The sequence below is a fragment of the Ranitomeya imitator genome, chromosome 4 (assembly GCF_032444005.1).
Source record: "Ranitomeya imitator isolate aRanImi1 chromosome 4, aRanImi1.pri, whole genome shotgun sequence".
Taxonomy (NCBI): domain Eukaryota; kingdom Metazoa; phylum Chordata; class Amphibia; order Anura; family Dendrobatidae; genus Ranitomeya; species Ranitomeya imitator.
Window position 1 is genome coordinate 437,226,974 of NC_091285.1, and position 26,163 is coordinate 437,253,136.

Genomic DNA, 26,163 nt, shown 5'->3' on the forward strand with positions numbered 1-26,163 from the left:
TCACTAGGAAGCACAGACAGCACTGGGGGATATGTATGTCCCTGGGGGAATATACATCACTGGTGGGGTCAAATACTTCACTGGGGGCTATATACATCACTGGGGGCTGTATACAGTACTCAGTGTGATATACAGCACTTCTGGGGTAAATGCAGCACTGGGTTATATACATTTCACTTGGGGCACATACAGCCCTGGGGGGGATGTACAGCATTTGTGGAGGGGGGATATACAGCACTGGGGGGGGGGACAGGCATTGCTGGGGAGGTTCATAGATCTATATCACTGGGGGGACACACAGATTGTCGGGAGGACATAGATCACAGGGGAGGGGGAGCACAAGGATCACAGAGGGGCACATAGTCGGGGGGTGACACGAAGATCACAAGGGAGGCACAGAAATCACAGGAGGGCACATAGCTGGAGAGAGCATAGAGATCATGGAGGGGCACATAGCTGGAGGGGACAGAGATCACATTGGGCACAGAGATCACTTGGGAGCACAAATATCACAGGTGGGTACATAGCAGGGCGGCACAGGGATCACAGGGGGACATATAGCTATGGTGCAACAGTTGTTGCCTTCTCACCAAGCTTCTTTCCTATTGTCCTGTAGCCCATCCTAGCCATGTGCAGCTCTACAATTTTTTCCCTTGTGTCCCGAGGCAGAGCTTTTGTCTTGGCAATAGTCGAGAGGCTAGAGTGTAATTGAGTATATGGAAAAGGTGTCTTTTATACATGTAGCAAACAGGTACAATTAATACAAGTTATGGAGTGCAGAGTATGAGGGTTTCTTAAAGAAAATCTAACAGGTCTATAAGAGCGAGATTTCTTGCTGGTTGGTAGGTGATAAATTGCATTTCATTGCATGAAATATTTGAATTATGTAAAAATCATACAATGTGATTTTCTGTTTTTTATTTTTAGATTTTCTTTTCCAGTTGAAGTGTACCTATGATAAAAATTAAAATTACAGACCTCTCCATTCTTTATAGGTGGGAGAACTTGCAAAAGCGGCAGTGTATCAAGTACTTTTCCCTCTATATACAGTATGTTACCACTTAAAGATTTATTACAGCTGAATAGCCATCTGAAGTAAAAGAGGGCTTGACAACAGAAAAATTTGTATTTTGTTAATACATACTGCGATAATTTGCACTCCTTAGCATACGGTAGTGTCCACACAGACAAAGGTATCTTTATCAAAACTGGTAGATTTATTAAAGTTCCTGAGTCTGCAAATTATAGCACAAAAAAGATTATTAAAACGTAACATTTAATTATAAAATTTAAAATATGAACACAAAAAACAGGAAGATAGGAACCCTCCAATGACAAAAAACAGACAAATTACGCAATTGGGGGTCCAAATGTCTATTCTATACAACCAACACCAGTAACAAAGGCAATATAGTCACATAGACAAAAATGGGGCAATAAGAATACAAACATATATCACAACTGATGACTCATAGCCACTTTTACCCATAAGAGTAGAGATTAAATAGACTTGGAACAGTCTCACCCAGTCCAAGTAGATAATGGGACCTCAGGCATCTGTTATTAAATCATCACATGGAGCGGTCAGCATTAATCCTTTGACCAACATATCCTTATCAAAGATGAACATGTCAAGCCAATTCACATAAGGACTGCCTCCCAACGCATTTCATCCCTCCAGGACTCATCAGGGGATATGACAGTCATGATAAAAAAAGCACCACCATGACAGGTGTAGTTATCATGATGGGATCTAGTAAGGGATTCACTTGTTCCTTTTGGAATCTTTGTATTGCTAGTCTTTTTCTAAGTCTGCTCCATAAACAAATGTACAGCCTTCCGGCATATAGCAGAAACGAAGCAAAAATAGTCTATACAGCAAAATAGCTCAGCCGTTCAGATATCATTGGGCTTAAGCCTCTTTCACACTTCTGTCTTTTGCCATCCGTCGCAATCCGTCGTTTTGGGCAAAAAACGGATCCTGCAAATGTGCTTGCAGTATGCGTTTTTTGCCCATAGACTTGTATTAGCGATGGATGACCACACGTCGTGTCCGTCGTGCGACGGATCCGTCGTGTTTTGGCGGACCGTCATGACAAAAAACGTTCAATGTAACGTTTTTTTGTCCGTCGGGTCGGCCATTTCCGACCACGCATGGGCGGCCGGAACTCCGCCCCTCCTCCCCGGACTTCAGAATGGGCAGCGGTTGCGTTGAAAAACTGCATCCGCTGCCCACGTCGTGCAGAAATTTCACAACGTCCGTCAGTACGTCGGCCCGACGCTTTGCGACGAACCCGTACTGACGGAAGTGTGAAAGATGCCTTAGTCAAACTCTGATCAGAACTGACCAGCACAAAATGTCTTTCAACCTGTCCACACAAAACCCAGACTGAAGTAGATGAGCTGCCTTAAGGCCTTTCAACTCCCAGTGTGGAGATCTTGGAGTAGCCAGTCGCGGCCGTCTCTTCTGACTGCTCCTAAAAGCCCAGACCCATGCTGCCCTATTATTAAAAAATATATATATCTCCGTACTACTGTGCTGGAGCCTGCTTCTCTGGTCTATTAATCATTGTAGCTAACCACTTCAGTGACACAAATTTCCCATCGAGGACCTGTCCGGCTGCAAACTTACAATACATATTGTAAAATACTTTTGCTATTAATATATGTGCATTACTTCTATTACCTGGTAGCCAGGAATCCGCTCCCAATAATTTAATATCTGTGCACACTAGCATTAAAGGTGCTATTCCACTAGGCTTCCACTACCTCTGACAGATAAGCTCGAATAATCTGCCTCACTATTTTATTTTGTAATAAAAAGGAAACATATTCACATTAAAAGATATCATTCATACTGATAGTTTCCATTGTGACATACAGTCATGGCCAAAAGTATTGACACCCCTGCAATTCTGTCAGATAATACTCAGTTTCTTCCTGAAAATGATTGCAATCACAAATTCTTTGGTATTATTATCTTCATTTAATTTGTCTTAAATGAAAAAAACACAATAAGAATTGTCCTAAAGCCAAATTGGATATAATTCCACACCAAACATAAAAAAGGGGATGGACAAAAGTATTCAGCGTTGAAAAATCATGTGATGCTTCTCTAATTTGTGTAATTAACAGCACCTGTAACTTACCTGTGGCACCTAACAGGTGTTGGCAATAACTAAATCACACTTGCAGCCAGTTGACATGGATTAAAGTTGACTCAACCTCTGTCCTGTGTCCTTGTGTGTACCACATTGAGCATGGAGAACAGAAAGAAGACCAAAGAACTGTCTGAGGACTTGAGAAACCAAATTGTGATGACGCATGAGCAATCTCAAGGCTACAAGTCCATCTCCAAAGACCTGAATGTTCCTGTGTCTACCGTGCGCATTGTCATCAAGAAGTTTAAAGCCCATGGCACTGTGGCTAACCTCCCTACATGTGGACGGAAAAGAAAAATTGACAAGAGATTTCAACGCAAGATTGTGCGGATGTTGGATAAAGAACATAGACTAACATCCAAAAAAGTTCAAGCTGCCCTGCAGTCCGAGGGTACAACAGTGTCAACCCATACTATCCGTCGGCATCTGAATGAAAAGGGACTGTATGGTAGGAGACCCAGGAAGACCCAACTTCTTACCCCGATACATAAAAAAGCCAGGCTGGAGTTTGCCAAAACTTACCTGAAAAAGCCTAAAACGTTTTGGAGGAATGTTCTCTGGTCAGATGAGACAAAAGTAGAGATTTTTGGGCAAAAGCATCAACATAGAGTTTACAGGAGAAAAAAAAGAGGCATTCAAAGAAAAGAACACGGTCCCTACAGTCAAACATGGCGGAGGTTCCCTGATGTTTTGGGGTTGCTTTGCTGCCTCTGGCACTGGACTGCTTGGCCGTGTGCATGGGATTATGAAGTCTGAAGACTACCAACAAATTTTGCAGCATAATGTAGGGCCCAGTGTGAGAAAGCTGGGTCTCCCTCAGAGGTCATGGGTCTTCCAGCAGGACAATGACCCAAAACACACTTCAAAAAGCACTAGAAAATGGTTTGAGAGAAAGCACTGGAGACTTCTAAGGTGGCCAGCAATGAGTTCAGACCTGAATCCCATAGAACACCTGTGGAGAGATCTAAAAATGGCAGTTTGGAGAAGGCACCCTTCAAATATCTGGGACCTGGAGCAGTTTGCCAAAGAAGAATGGTCTAAAATTCCAGCAGAGCATTGTAAGAAACTCATTGATGGTTACCGGGAGCGGTTGGTTGCAGTTATTTTGGCTAAAGGTTGTGCAACCAAGTATTAGGCTGAGGGTGCCTATACTTTTGTCTGGCCCATGTTTGGAGTTTTGTGTGAAATGATCAATGTTTTGCTTTTTGTTCATTCTCTTTTGTGTTTTTTCATTTAAGACAAATTAAATGAAGATATTAACACCAAAGGATTTGTGATTGCAATCATTTTCAGGAAGAAATTGAGTATTATATGACAGAATTGCAGGGGTTTATGTAACTATTAAACTCTGCAGGGTAATCAATACAGAGGAGGACAATTTTATATTACAGGATGATTTATGTAAACTAGAAGCTTGGGCTGATAAATGGCAAATGAGCTTTAATGGGGATAAATGTAAGGTCATGCACTTGGGTAGAAGTAATAAGATGTATAATTATGTGCTTAATTCTAAAACTCTGGGCGAAACCGTCAATGAAAAAGACCTGGGTGTATGGGTGGATGACAAACTTAAATTCAGTGGCCAGTGTCAGGCAGCTGCTACAAAGGCAAATAAAATAATGGGATGCATTAAAAGAGGCATAGATGCTCATGAGGAGAACATAATTTTACCTCTATACAAGTCACTAGTTCGACCACACTTAGAATACTGTGCACAGTTCTGGTCTCCGGTGTTTAAGAAAGACATAGCTGAACTGGAGCGGGTGCAGAGAAGAGCGACCAAGGTTATTAGAGGACTGGGGGGTCTGCAATACCAAGATAGGTTATTACACTTGGGGCTATTTAGTTTGGAAAAACGAAGACTAAGGGGTGATCTTATTTTAATGTATAAATATATGAGGGGACAGTACAAAGACCTTTCTGATGATCTTTTTAATCATAGACCTGAAACAGGGACAAGGGGGCATCCTCTGCGGTTGGAGGAAAAAAGGTTTAAGCATAATAACAGACGCGGATTCTTTACTGTAAGAGCAGTGAGACTATGGAACTCTCTGCCGTATGATGTTGTAATGAGTGATTCATTACTTAAATTTAAGAGGGGACTGGATACCTTTCTGGAAAAGTATAATGTTACAGGGTATATACACTAGATTCCTTGATAGGGCGTTGATCCAGGGAACTAGTCTGATTGCCGTATGTGGAGTCGGGAAGGAATTTTTTTCCCCAATGTGGAGCTTACTCTTTGCACATGGGGTTTTTTTGCCTTCCTCTGGATCAACATGTTAGGTTAGGCTATGGGTTGAACTAGATGGACATATAGTCTTCCTTCAACCTTAATAACTATGTAACTATTAATTGCAGGGGTGTTAATACTTTTGGCCATGACTGTATATGAATAGTAACCCACTACTTTGTAACTTTAGAATGGAACATATCAACTGGAAGACATAGATTGGCGGCTGTATTTACCATCAGTGGCACTTATAGACAAAGTACATTGTCTATGGAGATGTGGAAGCTGGTTTTAGGAATCTAAAGGATTGGACATGTTAGGAAAGGTTTTGACTTTACAGTATGGAGCAGATGTTTCTCATTGTATGACCCATATTAACCTGCTATCTGTTTAGCGAAAAGCCTATATTCCCTCTTAATTCCTCCTCATGTGACCCAGATACCTTCCTGTAATAAACCTCCTGATGTCAAGCTCTGCGACAGATTTAATTAGATTTTCTATGGAACAGAACACCCTACTCATTCATAGTTTTGTGAAGCCTAGTTACCTTTTTCCATCCTGATTTCACAACATACATTAGAACAAAGCACATACTAATAAAGAAGGTCAGATTAATGTCATTTAAATGTCTTCTAAGCTTTGTCTCTTAAAAAAATTTCACAAGCTTCATAAAAGTAAATTGTGTGTGTTTTTTGTTTTATGTTCTTATTTTAACGTAGTATAGATCTTCATGTGCACAGTTTGTGTAATTTACGCTGAAGGATATGTAACACTTTTTTTTTTTTGTGTGAGGCAATCTGTATAAATGGCAAAATTAATATATGCAGTCTTCTTACAGTAAAATAGAGCAGGTTCCCTTTTTGCCTGGGTCATCTATGTACCACATTTGTAAGGCGTCAATTCTTCTTCTGTCATGTTTCTTAATTGTCCAAGATCCGTATCCATATGTTACCACAGAAAAGCATTAACTATGTACAAATAACAAAAGACTGACTGGCCATCCAAGCTAGTGTGAATAGGTATATTCACAGTATTACTTGCTCAATATTCTCAACGTCCTCCCTATTTTGGGGAACTTTTGTACCTCCACAATAATTATACCACAAAAAGACTTGATCACCCAGTATTAGAAGAATAAGTGACCTAGACTGAGGTACTGATAAAAACTAACAGTTTATTGAAAATTATTAAAAACAATATATAAATACTACAAAGAAAGGTATTAGACCTAAAAGGAGGGACACAAAAAAGCCATAGGCTACATCCAAATCGTGGACTAGTTTAACACAAACATGTGTTAATTACATCCATGCTACCTATACTTTATGTGCATAATGATATATGGTAAAACATCCCCTCATAGGAATGTGCCGATGTAGACTGTCATGCGGAGGCGGGCTAAACCCATCCACTAATATGATACATGATTGTCACTAGCAAATATAGAGTATTGTATTAGAATGGGTATATTACCTTAAGGTCTGCCACGTGGATGTATGCCCCGGCGTCCCTCTGCCCCGACACGCGTTTCGCACTGCTTCTTCGGGAGGCGTATCAGGGCAGGGGGGTAGCCGGTTTAAATATAATGCTCTGATTGTGGATTGGATCTAAGGCTCTGCATTAGTAAAAACAGGTGGATGGTAGGTGACCGCTGTTGAAAGCGCCGCTATCCAGACTCTATTACGTCAGTGTACGAACACCGGAAATTGCGCTGGGACGGCCCTGATGTACGGACGCTAGGAGTGTTCTATCAGGTGCATACCGGAAGTTCCAAAGAGGAATCTCCGGTGTACGGATACCGGAAATTGTACCAGGGAGATTAAATTATAAGGGCACCTTGTATATACTATTAATGAGACAAATCCTAAAAACCAACTCCTATGATGATATGTGCACACCGGAAATGATGTTGCAGAGTTGTATTATACGGACACCACTCCGGTAGTATCTTAAAATAAGCCCTAAGGCTATGGTGTACGTAAACCGGAAGTGACGTTACGATGTCTGTGTAGGATGCGTACCGGTAGTGTCCTAGTATAAGTCACCCAAGTGGGCATATCGGCGCTTGCGTAGACCGATCTGAACCTGCAGCCAATCGATGATCGGATCGCGGTCATGGGGTCATAGGTAGCAAGTCGCACTTAGTGCGACTGCGCTGTCTCGTTCCCCTGATAACCACTCTTCAATCATCCCAGGTCAGTCATCGAGGCAAGTGCTCTGCCCAATAAAAGTGACAGAGGGGGATCTAAATCTGACAAACTAGTCACAGGGAGGGAATATACGGGGACTGTGACATGTGTAAAAAACTTAATAAAAAACATGTTCCTATAATCTATATAACTCAAAAAAGGGACTAAGAAGAAACATAATGGTCCTCAATGGAACACTGTATAAAATTATAAAGTGATATTATTAGTGTGTATGTGTGTGTGATAACCACACAAGTGTTCATATGATGATGAAATTAATATTAATGCATCCAAAAACTGGAAAAAGTGTTAGAGACTGGAATTCAGATAACTTTAAAGTTATGACTTATAGTAGCAACCACATGACATAACTGTGACCGACCATGTCTCAATGAGTGTGCACATTTCCTATGTGTCCATGTCTCAAGGCCCTGACACGCCTCCCGAAGAAGCAGTGCGAAACGCGCGTCGGGGCAGAGGGACGCCGGGGCATACATCCACGTGGCAGACCTTAAGGTAATATACCCATTCTAATACAATACTCTATATTTGCTAGTGACAATCATGTATCATATTAGTGGATGGGTTTAGCCCGCCTCCGCATGACAGTCTACATCGGCACATTCCTATGAGGGGATGTTTTACCATATATCATTATGCACATAAAGTATAGGTAGCATGGATGTAATTAACACATGTTTGTGTTAAACTAGTCCACGATTTGGATGTAGCCTATGGCTTTTTTGTGTCCCTCCTTTTAGGTCTAATACCTTTCTTTGTAGTATTTATATATTGTTTTTAATAATTTTCAATAAACTGTTAGTTTTTATCAGTACCTCAGTCTAGGTCACTTATTCTTCTAATACTGGGTGATCAAGTCTTTTTGTGGTATAATTAGTGTGAATAGGTGCAAACTAGGAGCAGCCACCTCCATATACAATACACAAAAAAAGTTGCACTCTATCGTGCTAAAGCATGTCAATGTGAAATATGAATAGCAATATGGCTTCTGAATACTAGAAAAAAATGAGACGTTTTGCACATAATTGTTCAAGTCATGCCTGCCCATCAACCAACATCAAGGTGGTTTCAAAAACTGATGGGTCCCTATCAATGTGAATACTTCTCTTAGGCTGATGTCTGAATTCCTGGGTGAATGTAGACACCTCTCTCAGTAATGCCTGCATTTATGGGTAGGTAGGAACCTGCTGTAATTAAAATCACCACACGTTGAAGGACGGAGTGCTTGGGCAGTAAGCTAACATACAAATAACAAAAGACTGACTGGCACATCCAAGCTAGTAGGAATAGGTGCAATCTAGGAGCAGCTACCTCCATATACAATATACACTATGTACGAGTCATGTCTTCGTCGCCAGTGAAATGTTTCTTGAGTTAAAGTCCTTTTCTAGTGACTTAATTATTGAAATGCCCATAGCTATTCTTCTATTGACTTCCGGTGTCGTCTTTGCATCTTAAATGATCATTGATCCAAGTAGGTTAAAATCTTTTGCAACTTCCAGTTTGTAGCCATCCATTTCAAATGTGTCCTACCTGGCAATAGTCATTATCTTTGTAGATTCTATCAAAGTTGTATTATCTGCATATTTAAGATTGTGGATGATTTGTCCAGCACTTTTGATTCCTCCGTCTTTTTTGGCAAGTCCAGCCTTCCTGAAAACCGCTTCTGAAGAGGATGCAGCTTTGTCTGACTTCTCGCTCTACTTTGAACAATGCCGTGTGGTGTTTAAACGTTGCTTCTTGTTTGATGTAAAGGATAATGTTGAGGCTGATCAGATTATTCGGCACACTAATATCTTTAGTGGTATTCCAAAGTTTATGATGATCAAAACATTCGAAGCCTTTGCTGTCATCAATGAAACAAAAATAGATCTTTTTGCTGCAGTTTTTGACCTTATTCATTATCCATGTAATGTTTCCAATCACATCTTTTGTTCCTCTGCCTTTTCTGAATCCTTCTTGTTCCTCTTGCAGTTTTGTCAAAGTAAGGCTGTAGTTGTATTTGTAGGATCTCTAGTAGTATTCTGCTGGCATGACGTATGAGAGAAGTAGTCCAGTAAACAATGACCTTGTCCTGTCTTTGGGCCATTTACTGCTTGTCCTTATCTGTTGAGACAGGCGTGTCATGACCTCAACTGTTGCTTAAAAAAAACTTTATTAGCTCTGTTGAAATATCCATCCATCATATCCAGGCACTTTGTTGTTTGACAGAAGCTTTATCACAGATATGACTGTCTTTCAGATGACTGTCTTTCAGGCCCTCTGTCATTTCCAGGTTCCGTTTCTTCCCTTATCACCGTCTTTGTTGTAGAGGTGTTCCATGTACTCTCCATCTTTTTTTTTAATCTGTCCTGGCTCAGTTAGTTTGTTATTGTTGGCATCTTTCAACATTCCCACTCTTCACTGAAACTTTCTAAGTATCGCTTTCATCGTTTGCTCTGCCTTCCTGGTTTTGTCCGTCAGATGTTTTTTCTATCTCTGTACATATCTTTTTGGTAATAAAGTTCTTTGTCTGCTCGAATGGTTCTCTTTAGTCTTTTACTGATGTCTATGTCCTGCTTGTTAACTTTTCCCTTTGCTATTCATATATCTTTGTTTATCTTTAGAGTCTCTTCTGTTAACCATGGCTGCAGGGGTCTCTTCTGCCTCTTGTTTATTTTCTTAATTTATTTACTCAATATATGTGTTGATTTGTTAGAGGAGCAAATTCGTGGGTCAACAATACAGAAATGATTAAGGTTTGAGCACTAAAAATGCTAGCCTTCTAGAAAAGGCAACTCATAAAAAGTGAACCTCAGTCGCTCCTGGCACATTACCTACTCTAATAGAGAGAACCTGTCTTTTGATTCATGCTGCCCAAACCACAAGACTTTAGCCAAGTATATATTTCTCAGATTCGCCTGCAATTGTTCAACCAGGCTCTGATTAATGCTGCTCGCAATTTGGGCAGCATGCCTGAAATGACAGTAACATTTAAATGGTTACTGTTGTTTCAACAAAGCTTACATAAGGCGAGGTTCACATTAGCGTTTGAGTCCGCAGCTCCACCTACTTCCGCATGCGTCCTGCATACCTATCTTTAACATTGGGTACGCAGGCATATGCATTGTATGCGGATGCTTCCGCATTCGTCGTTTTGACGTGTCCGCTGAACGCAAGAAAATGCTATATGTTGCATTCGGCGGGCATGTCAAAACGATGCAAGTGGGCGCATCCGCATACAACATATGTCTCTGCGCACCCAATGTTAAAGATAGGTACACAGGATGCATGCGGAAGTAAGCGGAGCTTAAGGAAAGAAGTCCGCAGCACCACGCTGCGGTCTCAAACGCTAATGTGAACTTAGCCTCAGTCAATAATATAAGCAAATATAAGCAACCTGAAATGGCAAAGAAATCTGCTTCTTTCTCTGGTTATAAGCCACTTCTTCCTATGCCTGCTGAACTCGCCATACACTCTAAAAAGCAACTCATATCTATGTTAGTCAAAGCAAGATGGCTATCACACGGAAGTGTCAGGTTATAGAGCATATTGACATTTTTGAACAAGGGAGGCACTGTGGGTAGCACTCAGCACAATAACAGACCAGGCAGATTGAGCTGCAGCTTTTAGTGAATTCATTTCACATTTGGATTTAGTCACACAGCTCAGAACTACTGTATAGTGTCCTCCGTGCTGCTGTTTCTGAATATTTGCTACATAGAAATAAGAACTGGAATCCTTAAAGCGAACCTGTCAGCAGGATTTTGCAAAGTAAACCTACAGACACAGTCAGGTTGGCAGTGATAAACTGTTTAAAATGATACCTGGGCTGAAGAAATCTGTCTTGTGGTTCTTGTGTAATCAGTGTTAGAAGGTTTCAGCTAATGAGATGCCTGTGCTCCAGGGCGGGAGTATAGGCAGAGTCTTATCTTCCTGCTCTAATCCAGAGAAACCAAGGAAAGACCTGCCCACAGGCCACCCTGAAGCACAAACAGTCTGTCTCTGATGAGGAACATGTTTGAGCTTCAGGTCGGCCTGTGGACAGGTCTCTTTGGTTTCTCTGGCTTATAGCAGGAAGGAAAGATTCTGCCTACAGTCCTGCCCCGAAGCACGAGCATTTCATTAACTGAAAACTTTACACAAGAACCACAAGACTGATTTCTTCATCCCAGGTATCATTTTAATCAGTTTAACATTGCCAAACTGACAGTGTCTGTGGTCGCAAAATCCTGCTGGCAGGTTCACTTCAATATCTCTGTGTGTTATGTACAGTTGTGGCCAAAAGTATTGACACCCCTGCAATTCTGTCAGATAATACTCAGTTTCTTCCTGAAAATGATTGCAAACACAAATTCTTTGTTATCATCTTCATTTAATTTGTCTTAAATGATAAAACACAAAAAGAATTGTCCTAAAGCCAAATTGGATATAATTCCACACCAAACATAAAAAAGGGGTGACAAAAGCATTGGCACTGTTCGAAAAATCATGTGATGCTTCTCTAATTTGTGTAACTAACAGCACCTGTAACTTGTGGCACCTACCAGGTGTTGCCAATAACTAAATCACACTTGCAGCCAGTTGACATGGATTAAAGTTGACTCAACCTCTGTCCTGTGTCCTTGTGTGTACCACAGTGAGCATGGAAAAAAGAAAGAAGACCAAAGAACTGTCTGAAGACTTGAGAAACCAAATTGTGAGGAAGCATGAGCAATCTCAAGGCTACAAGTCCATCTCCAAAAACCTGAATGTTCCTGTGTCTACGTGCGCATTGTCATCAAGAAGTTTAAAGCCCATGGCACTGTGGCTAACCTCCCTAGATGTGGACGGAAAAGAAAAATTGACAAGAGATTTCAACGCAAGATTGTGCGGATGTTGGATAAAGAACCTCGACTAACATCCAAACAAGTTCAAGCTGCCCTGCAGTCCGAGGGTACAACAGTGTCAACTCGTACTATCCGTCTGCGTCTGAATGAAAAGGGACTGTATGGTAGGAGACCCAGGAAGACCCCACTTCTTACCCCGAGACATAAAAAAGCCAGGCTGGAGTTTGCCAAAACTTACCTGAAAAAGCCTAAAACGTTTTGGAAGAATGTTCTCTGGTCAGATGAGACAAAAGTAGAGCTTTTTGGGCAAAGGCATCAACATAGAGTTTACAGGAGAAAAAAAGAGGCATCCAAAGAAAAAAAACACGGTCCCTACAGTCAAACATGGCGGAGGTTCCCTGATGTTTTGGGGTTGCTTTGCTGCCTCTGGCACTGGACTGCTTGACCGTGTGCATGGCATTATAAAGTCTGAAGACTACCAACAAATTTTGCAGCATAATGTAGGGCCCAGTGTGAGAAAGCTGGGTCTCCCTCAGAGGTCATGGGTCTTCCAGCAGGACAATGACCCAAAACACACTTCAAAAAGCACTAGAAAATGGTTTGAGAGAAAGCACTGGAGACTTCTATGGTGGCCAGCAATGAGTCCAGACCTGAATCCCATAGAACACCTGTGGAGAGATCTAAAAATGGCAGTTTGGAGAAGGCACCCTTCAAATATCAGGGACCTGGAGCAGTTTGCCAAAGAAGAATGGTCTAAAATTCCAGCAGAGCATTGTAAGAAACTCATTGATGGTTACCGGAAGCGGTTGGTCGCAGTTATTTTGGCTAAAGATTGTGCAACCAAGTAGTAGGCTGAGGGTGCCAATACTTTTGTCTGGCCCATTTTTGGAGTTTTGTGTGAAATGATCAATGTTTTGCTTTTTGCTTCATTCTCTTTTGTGTTTTTTTTTCATTTAAGACAAATTAAATGAAGATAATAATACCAAATAATTTGTGTTTGCGATCATTTTCAGGAAGAAACTGAGTATTATCTGACAGAATTGCATGGGTCTCAATACTTATGGCCACAACTGTATGGAAGACATAATATCTGGTCTCCACCCTCTAGCTCAGAGAGAACTAAAATTAGTCATATAAGGGTTTAAAATGGTCATTTTCAGGAGACATGATACAGTATAATGCCCAGAAATACTATTCTTCAGCATGTACACACAAATATCTTCTCATCAGTTACCTCAAATGACTTTAAGGGTTAGAGTGGACCTATAGAATCAGCCCACATTGTCTTCATTCTTCAGCCTCTACTATAATTGGAAACCCCACATTTCTATGAGGAAGCGGACACCAGTTAAGCCACACTAGGCCAGTGTTTCACAATGTGCTATTGCAAGTACAAAGAATTTGCATGGTCCTATCCTTGCGGCTATGACACTGCAGTGTGCTGTCTGTGAAAAGTATAAACTCCATGTGAATACCCCAACAAAGACATGGCAAACACTACCTGAGGCAGAGAAGCCACATTGGGTCTAGGCTAACACAGGCTTACCTTTCACTGTACTTTAACATACAAGGTAATCCATTGAAGGAACTATTTGGTGAAGCATACAGAGTCTGTTGTTAGTTCATGGCATAATATAAAGGAGTGCTGTAATCCGCCTCGTCTTGTGTACATTATTATACATCCCCCTTATTGATGAACATTCACACATGTCACATGTCGAAATGCACTACAGTTCTGTATATTGTATACATAAGTATCAGCAGATCTGTAGCTGACGTATCATTTATAAATATTGTAAGCTTTCTAGTTTGTTATAGAATTAAATCAAATATATGGATTGTTTCTGGTTAGAGGATGTTGTTGCCTAGAAATGAAAATGTTTCCTTATTCAATCATGCATTGGTGTAAATAATGCCTGACTGACGGGAAATTACCAATACACAAACCTGATTGCAAAAATAGATCTTGGCTCATATGATCTGCCTTTCCCCAACCGTGGGTGATACTGAAGAGAACACCGTGTACAACTTGTAATTAACAATTAGAGGTGACGGTGATCTTGACTTTGGTTTTAGTAGGCTGGAAGTGAAGCATTGACAAGCATTTGTGTTTATCCCGTCCTTTTGCAATGTGCTTCCGTTTAAGTGTCTCTCTACAAAAATATCACAGCATTACTTAGCTTTGTCATTAGAGTCATAATAATAGTTTACACCACTGATTCTTGACTGTTAGGTGCAGGCAATACAAGTGTAACTGCATCTAAAAAAAAAAAAAAACGCCTCTGCCCTAAATGTGATCAGAGGACAGATGTCCTCTTTGGTTGGTAATTGGGTAACAAAATATAGGATGAATCATATATAACTCCCATGAAATCACCAATGTCTTAAACACCAGAAGGTCAAACTTTAAAGGGACACTGTCACCTGAATTTGGAGGGAACAATCTTCAGCCATGGAGGCGGGGTTTTTGGGTGTTTGATTCACCCTTTCCTTACCCGCTGGCTGCATGCTGGCTGCAATATTGGATTGAAGTTCATTCTCTGTCCTCCATAGTACACGCCTGCGCAAGGCAAGATTGCCTTGTGCAGGCATGTACTACGGAGGACATAGAATGAACTTCAATCCAATCTAAAGTCGCATTCACAGTGTGTTAATTACTCAAGGGAGTGTCTTAGACTCTTGTGAACCCTCTGCTCCGTTCGTGATTGACATTTCTAGATGTATACCTGTCTCCCCTGGTGCTCCTCGTGGCTCCCGATGGGCGCCGCCATTTTGTTCCGGCCCAAAAATGGGCCCAGTGCGCTCGCCGGCCGGCACCCAGAAGGTGCCCGGGGGTTTTACCGACCCCTGCTTTGCGATCGCCGGTAATTAACTGTTTACCAGCGACCACAAAAAAAAAAAAAGCGGTGTATTATTCTCTGTCCTCTGATGTGATCGCACTTCAGAGGACAGAGAAATAGGGGGATTCGGGGACCCTGTCATACTTACCGGTGTCCATGGATCCTCCTGCCCGCCGGCTTCTTCATCCGTTAAGAAAATGGCGGGCGCATGCGCAGTGCGCCCGCCATAGTTACATTGTTATTAAGGTTGAAGGAAGACTATAAGTCCATCTAGTTCAACCCATAGCCTAACCTAACATGCCCTAACATGTTGATCCAGAGGAAGGCATAAAAAACCCATGTGGCAAGAGTAAGCTCCACATTGGGGAAAAATTCCTTCCCGACTCCACATACGGCAATCAGACTAGTTCCCTGGATCAACGCCCTATCAAGGAATCTAGTGTATGTACCCTGTAACATTATACTTTTCCAGAAAGGTATCCAGTCCCCTCTTAAATTTAAGTAATGAATCACTCATTACAACATCATACGGCAGAGAGTTCCATAGTCTCACTGCTCTTACAGTAAAGAATCCGCATCTGTTATTATGCTTAAACCTTTTTTCCTCCAAACGCAGAGGATGCCCCCTTGTCCTGGTTTCAGGTCTATGATTAAAAAGATCATCAGAAAGGTCTTTGTACTGTCCCCTCATATATTTATACATTAACATAAGATCACCCCTTAGTCTTCGTTTTTCCAAACTAAATAGCCCCAAGAGTAATAACCTATCTTGGTATTGCAGACCCCCCAGTCCTCTAATAACCTTGGTCGCTCTTCTCTGCACCCGCTCTAGTTCAGCTATGTCTTTCTTATACACCGGAGACCAGAACTGTGCACAGTATTCTAAGTGTGGTCGAACTAGTGACTTGTATAGAGGTAAAATTATGTTCTCCTCATGAGCATCTATGCCTCTTTTAATGCATCCCATTATTTTATTTGCCTTTGTAGCAGATACCTGACACTGGCCACTAAATATGAGTGTCATCCACCCATACACCCAGGTCTTTTTCATTGACGGTTTTGCCCAGAGTTTTAGAATTAAGCACATAATTATACATTTTATTACTTCTACCCAAGTGCATGACCTTACATTTATCCCCATTAAAGCTCATTTGCCATTTATCAGCCCAAGCTTCTAGTTTACATAATATAAAATTACCCTGCAGAGTTTAGTGTCATCTGCAAATATTGAAATTCTACTCTGCATGCCCCTACAAGGTCACTAATAAATATGTTAAAAAGAAGAGGGCACAATACTGACCCCTGTGGTACCCCACTGCTAACCGCTACCCAGTCCGAGTGTGCTCCATTAATAAACACCCTTTGTTTCCTATCACTGAGCCAGCTCTCAACCCACTTGCACATATTTTCCCCTATCCCCATCATTCTCATGATCTGCCGGCCGGCAGGTAGAGGAGTTGGGGCTAAAATTAGGGTTAGGATTAGGGTTGGGGCTAAATTTAGGGATAGGGTTAGGGCTAGGGTTAGGGTTGTGGCTAAAGTTAGGGCTAGGGTTAGGGTTGGGGCTAAAGTTAGGGCTAGGGTTGGGGCTAAAGTTAGGGCTAGGGTTGGGGCTAAAGTTAGGGCTAGGGTTGCGGCTAAAGTTAGGGTTAGAGTTGGGATAAGGGTTAGGGTTTGGATTAGGGTTGGCATTAGTGTTAGGTTTGGGATTAGGGTTATGTTTGGGGTTAGAGTTAAGGTTAGGGTTGAGATTAGGGTTAGGGGTGTATTGGGATTAGGGTTAGGTTTGAGGTTGGGGTTGAGATTAGGATTAGGGGTGTGTTGGATTTAGGGTTTTGATTAGGGCTATGGTTAGTGTTGAGATTAGGGTTGTTTTGGGGTTAGGTTTGTGATTAGAATTATGGATCGGGTTGGGATTAGGGTTAGGGGTGTGTTGGGGTTAGGTTTGGAGTTAGAATTGAGGGGTCTCCACTGTTTAGGTACATCAGGGGGTCTCCAAACACGACAGCCAATTTTGCGCTCAAAAAGTCAAATGGTGCTCCCTCCCTTCTGAGCTCTGCCGTGCGCCCAAACAGTGGTCTACCCCCACATATGGGGCATCAGCATACTCGGGATAAATTGGACAACAACTTTTGGGGTCCAATTTCTCTTGTTACCCTTGTGAAAATAAAAGCTTGGGGGCTAAAAAAAATTTTTTTGTGGAATTTTTTTTATTTTTTTTTATTTTCACGACTTTGCATTATAAACTTCTGTGAAGCACTTGGGCATTCAAAGTTCTCAGCACACATCTAGATAAGTTCATTGGGGGGCCTAGTTTCCAAAATGGGGTCACTTGTGGGGGGTTTCTACTGTTTAGGTACATCAGGGGCTCTGCAAATGCAACATGACGCTCGCATACCATCCCATCAAAGTCTGCTTTCCAAGCGGCGCTCCTTCCCTTCCGAGCCCCAATGGGTGCCCAAACAGTGCCCCCCCCCCACATATGGGGTATCGGCGTACTCAGGACAAACTTGTCAACAGATTTTGGTGTCCAATGTCTCCTGTTACCCTTGAGAAAATAAAAAATTGCAGGCTAAAAATCATTTTTGAGGGAAAAAAAAAGTTTTTTTATTTTCACAGCTCTACTTTATAAATTTTTTGAAGCACTTGGGGGTTTAAAGTGCTCACCACACATCTAGATAAGTTCCTTAAGGGGTCTAGTTTCCAAAATGGGGGTCAGTTGTGGGGGGTTTCTACTGTTTAGGCACATCAGGGGCTCTCCAAATGCGACATGGTGTCTCAATTCCAGCCAATTCTACATTGAAAAAGTAAAACGGCACTCCTTCTCTTCCAAGCTCTGCAGTGCGCCCAAACAGTGGTTTACCCCCACATATGGGGTATCGACGTACTCAGGAGAAATTGCACAAGAACTTTTGTGGTCTAATTTCTCCTGTTACCCTTGTGAAAATAAGAATTTGTGGGTGAAATGATCATTTTTGTGTAAACAAATGCGATTTTTTATTTTCACGGCTCTACGTTATAAACTTGTGTGAAGCACTTCGGGGCGCAAAGTGCTCACCACACATCTAGATAAGTTCCTTAAGGGGTCTAGTTTCCAAAATGGTGTCACTTGTGGTGCGTTTACACTGTTTGGGCACATCAGGGGCTCTCCAAACGTGACATGGCGTCCAATCTCAATTCCAGCCAATTCTACATTGAAAAAGTAAAACGGCGCTCCTTCTCTTCCAAGCTCTGCGGTGCGCCCAAACAGTGGTTTACCCTCACATATGGGGTATCGGCATATTCAGGAGAAATTGCACAACAAAATTTATGGTTAAAGTTCTGTTTTTACACTTGTGAAAATTTAAAAAAAATGGTTCTGAAGTAAAATGTTTGCAAAAAAAAGTTAAATGTTCATTTTTTCCTTCCACATTGTTTCAGTTCCTGTGAAGCATGTAAAGGGTTAATAAACTTTTTGAATGTGGTTTTGAGCACCTTGAGATGTGCAGCTTTTAGAATGGTGTCACACTTGGTTATTTTCTATCATATAGACCCCTCAAAATGACTTCAAATGTGATGTGGTCCCTAAAAAAAAATGGTGTTGTAACAATGAGAAACGCTGGTCCACTTTTAACCATTATAACTCCCTAACCAAAAAAAATTTGTTTCCAAAATTGTGCTGATGTAAAGTAGACATGTGGGAAATGTTATTTATTAACTATTTTTCGTGACATATCTCTCTGATTTAAGGGCATAAAAAATACAAAGTTTGAAAATTGCAAGATTTTAAAAATTTTCGCCATATTTCCGTTTTTTTTCATAAATAATTGCAAGTAATATCGAAGAAATGTTACCACTAACATGAAGTACAATATGTCACGAAAAAAACAATCTCTCAATCAGCAGGATCCGTTAAAGCGTTCCAGAGTTATAAGCTTGTTGACTAGCACCACTAGGATTGTGAATGTAAATCTAAATTAACTTTTTATGTTAAGTATGTAAGGAGATGGACATATTAGCCACGTTCCCCCTTGAGAAACTAGTATATTGTTATAACGTGTAATGTGAATAGTGATATATGAGTTTATGATGGTTGTATGTGTTGGTGACAAGGCTGTACTCTGCCAAGCAACAGGTAGTTGACACGGACAGTGAGAGTTACTGTCTGGGACAAGCCCATAGAGTGGGAAAAGGATACCTGAAGGAACAAAGACAGTTGCTGTCCAGAAATCAGAAATGGCTTGGAGTACATCGAGAAAGGACCTAAGGTCTGATGTGAGTAGTGCTGCATTCTTGGGTGTCCCGAAGTGAGTAGAGACCGAAAAGAAGACGTAGCGAGATCAGCAGCAGAAGTGACTGAGCGACCGAATGCATTATTAGAGACTGGTCACTGGAGAGGACGCCTAGTGGTGGGGCCCAGAGTTGATAACTCCAAGAGGTAACACTGTGTTGCAAAGGTTTTGTCCCTCTGACAATTTTCCGTGTCCCTGATAGATTTTTTTCATGCTGATTTCAGATATGAAATCCTATCACGTAAGGTTTTTGAGAAATGATACGAAACATTATAATCTGTTCTAATTCTAAAAACTCATATATGAACTTTTTCTGAAACAGTATATTCTGAATTTTCCCCTGCACTGTGCAAAAAATTTCAGGGAAGTTCTTGTCCCCTGAGAACATTTTATTGTAGCTTATAGATTTTGATATACCGAACATCAGGGCCGGACTGGCCATCTGGCAATTCTGGCAAATGCCAGAAGGGCCTGTCTGGTAAAGGGATACCTTGTTTGTTACGTTGTTAACAATCGGTGTTCTCAAGATACCCATACTGTTAAGAGCTGTGATGGAGCACAAAGTTGCTGACTGTCACTTACCCCAGTAGGCCACGGGTATTATTAGACATATTTGTCTTGTAAAAAATCTCCATCCAGGGTAATATTAGTAATACATCCCATCTGGTTCATGGGGACGGGAACAACATGGGCCTGTGTGATTTCAAATGCCAGGGCTGAATTTCAGCCCCAGTCCGTACCTGCCGAACATGAATATGTGCTCCAAAAGTCTGTATCACGGAAGGTTTTTAACCCCTTCATGACCGGAGCTTTTTTCGATTTTTCGTTTTTCGCTCCCCTTCTTTCCAAAGCCATAACTTTTTTATTTTTCTGTCAATATGGGCGTATGAGGGCTTATTTTTTGCGGGACGAGTTATTTTGAACGACACCATTGGTTTTACCATGTCATGTACTCGAAAACGGCAAAAAAAATTCTAAGTGCGGTGAAATTGCAAAAAAAAGTGCAATCCCACCATTGTTTTTTGTTTAGCTTTTTTGCTATGTTCACTAAATGCTAAAACTGACCTGCCATTATGATTCTCCAGATCTTTGAGTACATAGGCAAAAAACATGTCTAGTTTCTCTTTTATCTAAGTGGTCAAAAAAAATTCCCAAAAAAGAAAAAAATAAATTGCGCAATTTTCCGAGAGGGTCTTGCGTCCGGGGAGTGGTTGCTCCATCCCGACATTTTCTGGCAGATTTGCCAATGCTAGGGAACTCCGAACGTGGACCTGATGGCCTTCGGGATAAACGCCAAAGTACCCAGGTTTATCTCCCCATACCGGGATCCACAGGCAATCGCTGTGAATGCGTTGGTTCTACCCTGGAACCAGTTTCACCTCCCATATCGGTTTCCCCCACTGGCACTGCTCCCGAAGGTAATCAGGAAAATCAAGACAGAGGGGGTCCCAACAATTCTGGTTGCCCTAGATTGGCCTCGTCGGTCATGGTACGCAGATCAAGTGCAGCTGCTCGCCGAGGCTCCCTGGCAGCTCCCAGGGCGCCTGGACATTCTCTCCCAGGGCTCGATCTACCACCAAAACTCAGGGGCCCTGTGTTTAACGGCCTGGCCATTGAATCTTGGATTCTAACCCAGGCCGGGTTTAACCAGAAGGTGGCCACTACTATGAGTAGCGCCCGGAAGCCCGCCTCAGCGCATATCTACCGTCACACCTGGAAGGTCTTCTTTGCATAGTGCAGAGAGCGCGGTGTTTCCCCGCTTCGTTTCTCTATCCCCAACGTTTTAGCGTTCCTCCAAGCCGGCCTGGATTCGGGTCTAGCACCAAGTACCCTCAAAAGACAGATATCAGCCTTGTCTGTCCTTTTTCAGCACAGGATCGCTACCAATTTTCAGGTGAAGATTTTCATACTAAGCGTTGCTCACATGGTACCGCCTTACAAGGCCCCCCTGGACGCTTGGGACCTTAACCTGGTCCTAGGGGTCCTGCAGGAATCTCCTTTTGATCCTCTACAGGACGTCTCCTTGACATACCTTTCCTGGAAGGTTGTTTTTTTGGAGGTCATAACACCCTTTAGGCGGGTCTTGGAGCTAGCGGCTCTATCCTGCGAACTCCGTTTTTACTGTTCCATCAGGATACGGTGGTGCTCAGGCCAACACCCTCTTTTTTTTCCAAAGGTGGTTTTCTCGTTCCACATTAATGAGGACATTGTCTTGCCCTCGTTTTGCCCAGCTCCAAAGCACCGTGTGGAAAAAGCTCTCCATATGCTGGATCTAGTGAGAGCGCTCAGGAGGTATGTGTCACGGACGACAACTTTTCGGCAGGCAGACGCGCTGTTCGTCCTCCCCGGGGGGCGCAGGAAGGGACGCGCTGCCTCAAGATCGACCATAGCCAGGTGGATACGATTGACTATTCAGGAGTCCTACCGCATCAGAGGAGCAGTTGTTCCGGCTTGCGATCAGGGCACACTCCACCCGGGCAGTGGGTGCATCTTGGGCATTTGGACACCAGGCAATGGCAAAACAGCTTTTCAAAGCGGCGACCTGGTCCAGTCTACACACTTTTTCCAAACACTATAGTATCCATACTCAGGCTTCGGCAGATGCAAGTCTTGGTAGAAGGATTCTTCAGGCAGCGGTAGCGCACCTATAGGAGGTAGGTGCCTAGGGCTTATACCGTTGAGTCAATTTCCCACCCAGGGACTGCTTTGGGATGTCCCACAGTCCTGTGTCCCCCAATGAGACGAAGGAGAAATATGGATTTTTGTGTTACTCACCGTAAAATCCTTTTCTCCGAGACGCTCATTGAGGAACTCCGCTCCCACCCTGTTAGCCTGATGGCTCCTTTTTGATTTTTTTTTTTGCATTTATCAGTCGGTGGGGTTGTTTCTGGACATGTTGTCCTGCGTTAAAGCTGATTTACTTTTTGTTCTCCTACTGTTTTTGCACCAAACTAGGTTCGCCTGTGGCCAGTGTCAAGGTGTATCTGGCGGAGGAGCTGCGAACCTTTTTTTTATGTTTACTTAGTGTCAGCCTCCTGGCAGCAGTAGCATACACCCACATTCCTGTGTTCCCCAGTGAACGTCTCGGAGAAAAGGATTTTACGGTGAGTAACACAAAAATCCATATTTTACCTGGCAAAATGAGTCTTCGGTGACCTTGTGCGGTAATGTCAGTATTGTCCTTTGAGTCCTCCCCTACCCAGGAGATGTGGTATGCTCCGTACACGGTCAGCCGAATGATTCACTGCACCTGCGCGCAATTCACATAATAAGTGCTTGCATATGTGTAGATCAACGATTTATGTTACACTGTGTTACAAAGGTTTAGTCCCTTTGACAATTTTGAGTGTCCCTGATAAATTGTTTTCATGCTGATTTCAAAAATTACTTCAGATTTTTCCTATCACGTAAGGTTTTTTGAGAAATGATGCGAAACATAATCTTGTTATAATTCTAAAAACTCATATATGAACTTTTTCTGAAACAGTACATTCAGAATTTCTCACTTAAATAACATAAATCGTTGATCCCTCAGAACCTCCAAAGTCCCTGCATCCCCCCGTTTAGTCACCCAGGCCGCCGGCGTCCAGGAGAAAGTGGCAGGCTCGTGCGCATTTTCAATTTTCCATTAGGGTTGGGCTAAAGTAGATTGGGCTTACAGTGGGGGTTGGAGTTAGAATTGGGGGGGTTCCACTGTTTAGGTACATCAGGAGGTCTCCAAACGCGACATGACGCCACCATTGATTCGAGCCAATTTTGCATTCAAAAGTCAAATGGTGCTCCCTTCCTTCTGAGCCCTACCATGCACTTAAACATTGGCTTTTCCCCACATATGGAGTATCGGCGTACTCAGGGGAAATTGCACAACAAATGTTGTGGCCCATTTTCACCTGATACCCTTGTGGAAAAAAAAATTGGTTTTGTGAAAAAAGTAAAATGTTCATTGTTTTTCCTTCCTTTAGTTCTCGTGAAGCACCTGAAGGGTTACTAGACTTCTTGAATGTGGTTTTGCACATCTAGAGGGGTGCAGTTTTTAGAATGGTGCCACTTTTGGGTATTTTCTGTTTTATCGACCCCTCAAACTCACTTCAAATGTGAGGTGGTCCCTAAAAAAATGGTTTTGTAAATTTTGTTGGAAAAGTGAGAAATCATTGGTCTACTTTTAACCCTTATAACATCCTAACAAAAAAGATTGTTTCCAAAATTGTGCTGATGTAATGTAGAAATGTGGGAAATGTTCTATTACCGTATATATTTTCCTTCCTCTTTTAGCACCTGCAACATTGAAGAAAATGAGTTTGATGGCATTAATCTTGGATCCTGAGATAGTGTTTGTAGCAAGTCTTGCAAAAGCAGATGCCCCTGCCTTAGCCGTGTCTTTTCAAGGCAAATTTACTCTCTCTGATGTAAACACTGAAAAGAAGTTGAATGCCGTTGTAAAAGAATTCAAAGTTTTAGCTTGTCCTTTTCTCCGACAGCTAAGAGGCAGCAACATCACTACGGTATAACTCTAAATCCATATTTTGTAATTTTACTAAAGTGCCAATGCTTAATGCAGCCTGCTTCTCCCTTCTCTGCATAAGTCATATTATGATTTATTTCTGTTCCAAATAAGTAACATTGATTGTTATTGGCTCCTGGTCCTCGTAGACCAAACAAAAATGATTATTGTGACCAATCCTTGTGTTTCTATCTCAATATTCCATCAGGATAAATGCCCTTATTGTTAGAAATATATGACCGTACACCAAATAGCCTAAACTGTAAGATAAACTGTTTTGGTATCATAGACCTAGTTAAAACATAAATCTGCTACTTAAAGGGAACATTAGCTCAACTTCCATTTTGGAGGTGACCGGTTCCCTTTAACGTAATTAGGAATTATGATTGTCTTGCTCTGATGGTCAGTATGAAGATGTGACCCCACGACTCACCATATTCTGCATTTTATTTGTGGAATATGCCTTTGTTAGATCATGGGCATAGTTATAGTTGATGTAACTATTGCATATGAGAAGACGCCAGAGACATGAATGGCACTTAGTGTTGAACGTTAGCGTTGAAATCCTATAAATTGTCTAGTTTTCACTTTTCATCTATAACTAACATTAAGTGTGTATTGTACCTAGATAATACAGCCCTGTTCCCTGCATTTGGAAAATACATCATCCATTACCGGAAGCCAGAATGGCAGCCTGAATGTGGAAGAAGTTATCATAAAGGTACATTTCAGTGTTGCTAATTTAAAACTGTTATAATATGTTCTATATAAACAAAGTACCATTGCAAGTGGTTAATTCTGATAAGTTCTCACCAGCAACACCACATAAGGTGCTTAACCTTTTCTTGTCAACGGGATGAATTGTCGAAATGTGCCACGCCCATAGGCCACAATAAAATCTTCGCTATATGCCATTAATGTCTGCTAGTTGGGGGTTCTGCTTTTGGGGCTTTTGGGACTTTCACCTTTTTGAACAATATGGGTCTTCTATTCAGCACTTCTATATAAGAAGAAATGAGCTTGCTGACTCTGGGAGCTATAGAAACAGCTGAGCATTTCACAACTTCCCAAACCTATGCAGAGAGGAACAGTGTTGAGAGCGTTGTAAACTCTGAAAAGAAGTTAAACTCCGTGGTAAAAGAGTTCAAAGTTTTGGCATGTCCTTTTCGCGGACAGCTAAGAGACCGCAACATCACTACAGTAGAACTCTAAATCCATATTTTGTAGTCTTATCAAAGTACAAAAACTTAAGCAGAGAGCTGCACTTATTTGTGGCCACTAGAATTGGACCTATTTATTTAAGTGGAATTGAATTCTATGTGAAATTTACAAAAATCTGTTCTCTCTAGAAATTTAGTAAAATAGTGGCCAACTGAATATAACAAATACCTCACCTCTACAGCTGCTTCCATTATTCAATCTTTACCTCACCTTTACAGCTGCGTCAATTATTCAATCTTTTCATACAGTCGTCTGCTCTCCTTTTTACTGCAACCACACTCTGAAACCCTGGCATTCTCTTGCTGGGCCAGGACTTGCATCATGACCTTACAACATGTACCTTAGGCAAGGTCTTCTGGCCATGGCAAGACCCAGGACATGCATCGCGACCTTATGTCACACACTCTGAGCTGTCCTCTAGTTGGCCTGAGACATCCCCATTGGCAGTAACATCTTGAGCCTAGTCATGGACAGAATTCTCATCCTAGCTTGAAATTGCTCAGGATTTCAGGGTGCAATGGTGGTACAAGGACCTTACAGGGGACAGTGATCAGTAGAAGTGATCAATGAGAAGAAAATTATGTGTTTTGTTTGTTTTTTTACATCATAGCAAATAAAATCAGCTGCGGAATTTAAAAAATAAATTTTATTAGCATTTTCAAATGTATATAACAAACAATTCTTCCGTATTCACCCTCTCCCCCAAAATCGTCCAATCCCCGATACAGAATCACATTATTAGGTGCAGAATAAGCACACCACTTCTTATGTTGGCAAACTCATGACATTTAATAAATACATAACTTCATGAGTCAATGAACACACAATAGAGGGTAGAGATTACAGTTAGTGATGAGTGAGTAAACTCCTTACTCGAGATTTCCTGATCATGCTCGGGTGGTCTCTGAATATTTCGGC

The 26,163-nt window shown here is 41.8% G+C and overlaps 1 protein-coding gene across 2 annotated transcripts in view; it reads left to right on the forward strand.

The window, feature by feature from the left end:
* The window catches only part of VPS13C (vacuolar protein sorting 13 homolog C), a 478,755-nt gene that overhangs the window by 319,077 nt on the left and 133,515 nt on the right, over positions 1-26,163 (forward strand). For both annotated transcript variants that reach the window (XM_069765602.1, XM_069765601.1), the window contains 2 exons: positions 23,796-24,025; positions 24,653-24,745. In XM_069765602.1, the coding sequence (XP_069621703.1) occupies positions 23,796-24,025; positions 24,653-24,745 (323 nt within the window). The remainder of the gene's footprint in view (positions 1-23,795; positions 24,026-24,652; positions 24,746-26,163) is intronic.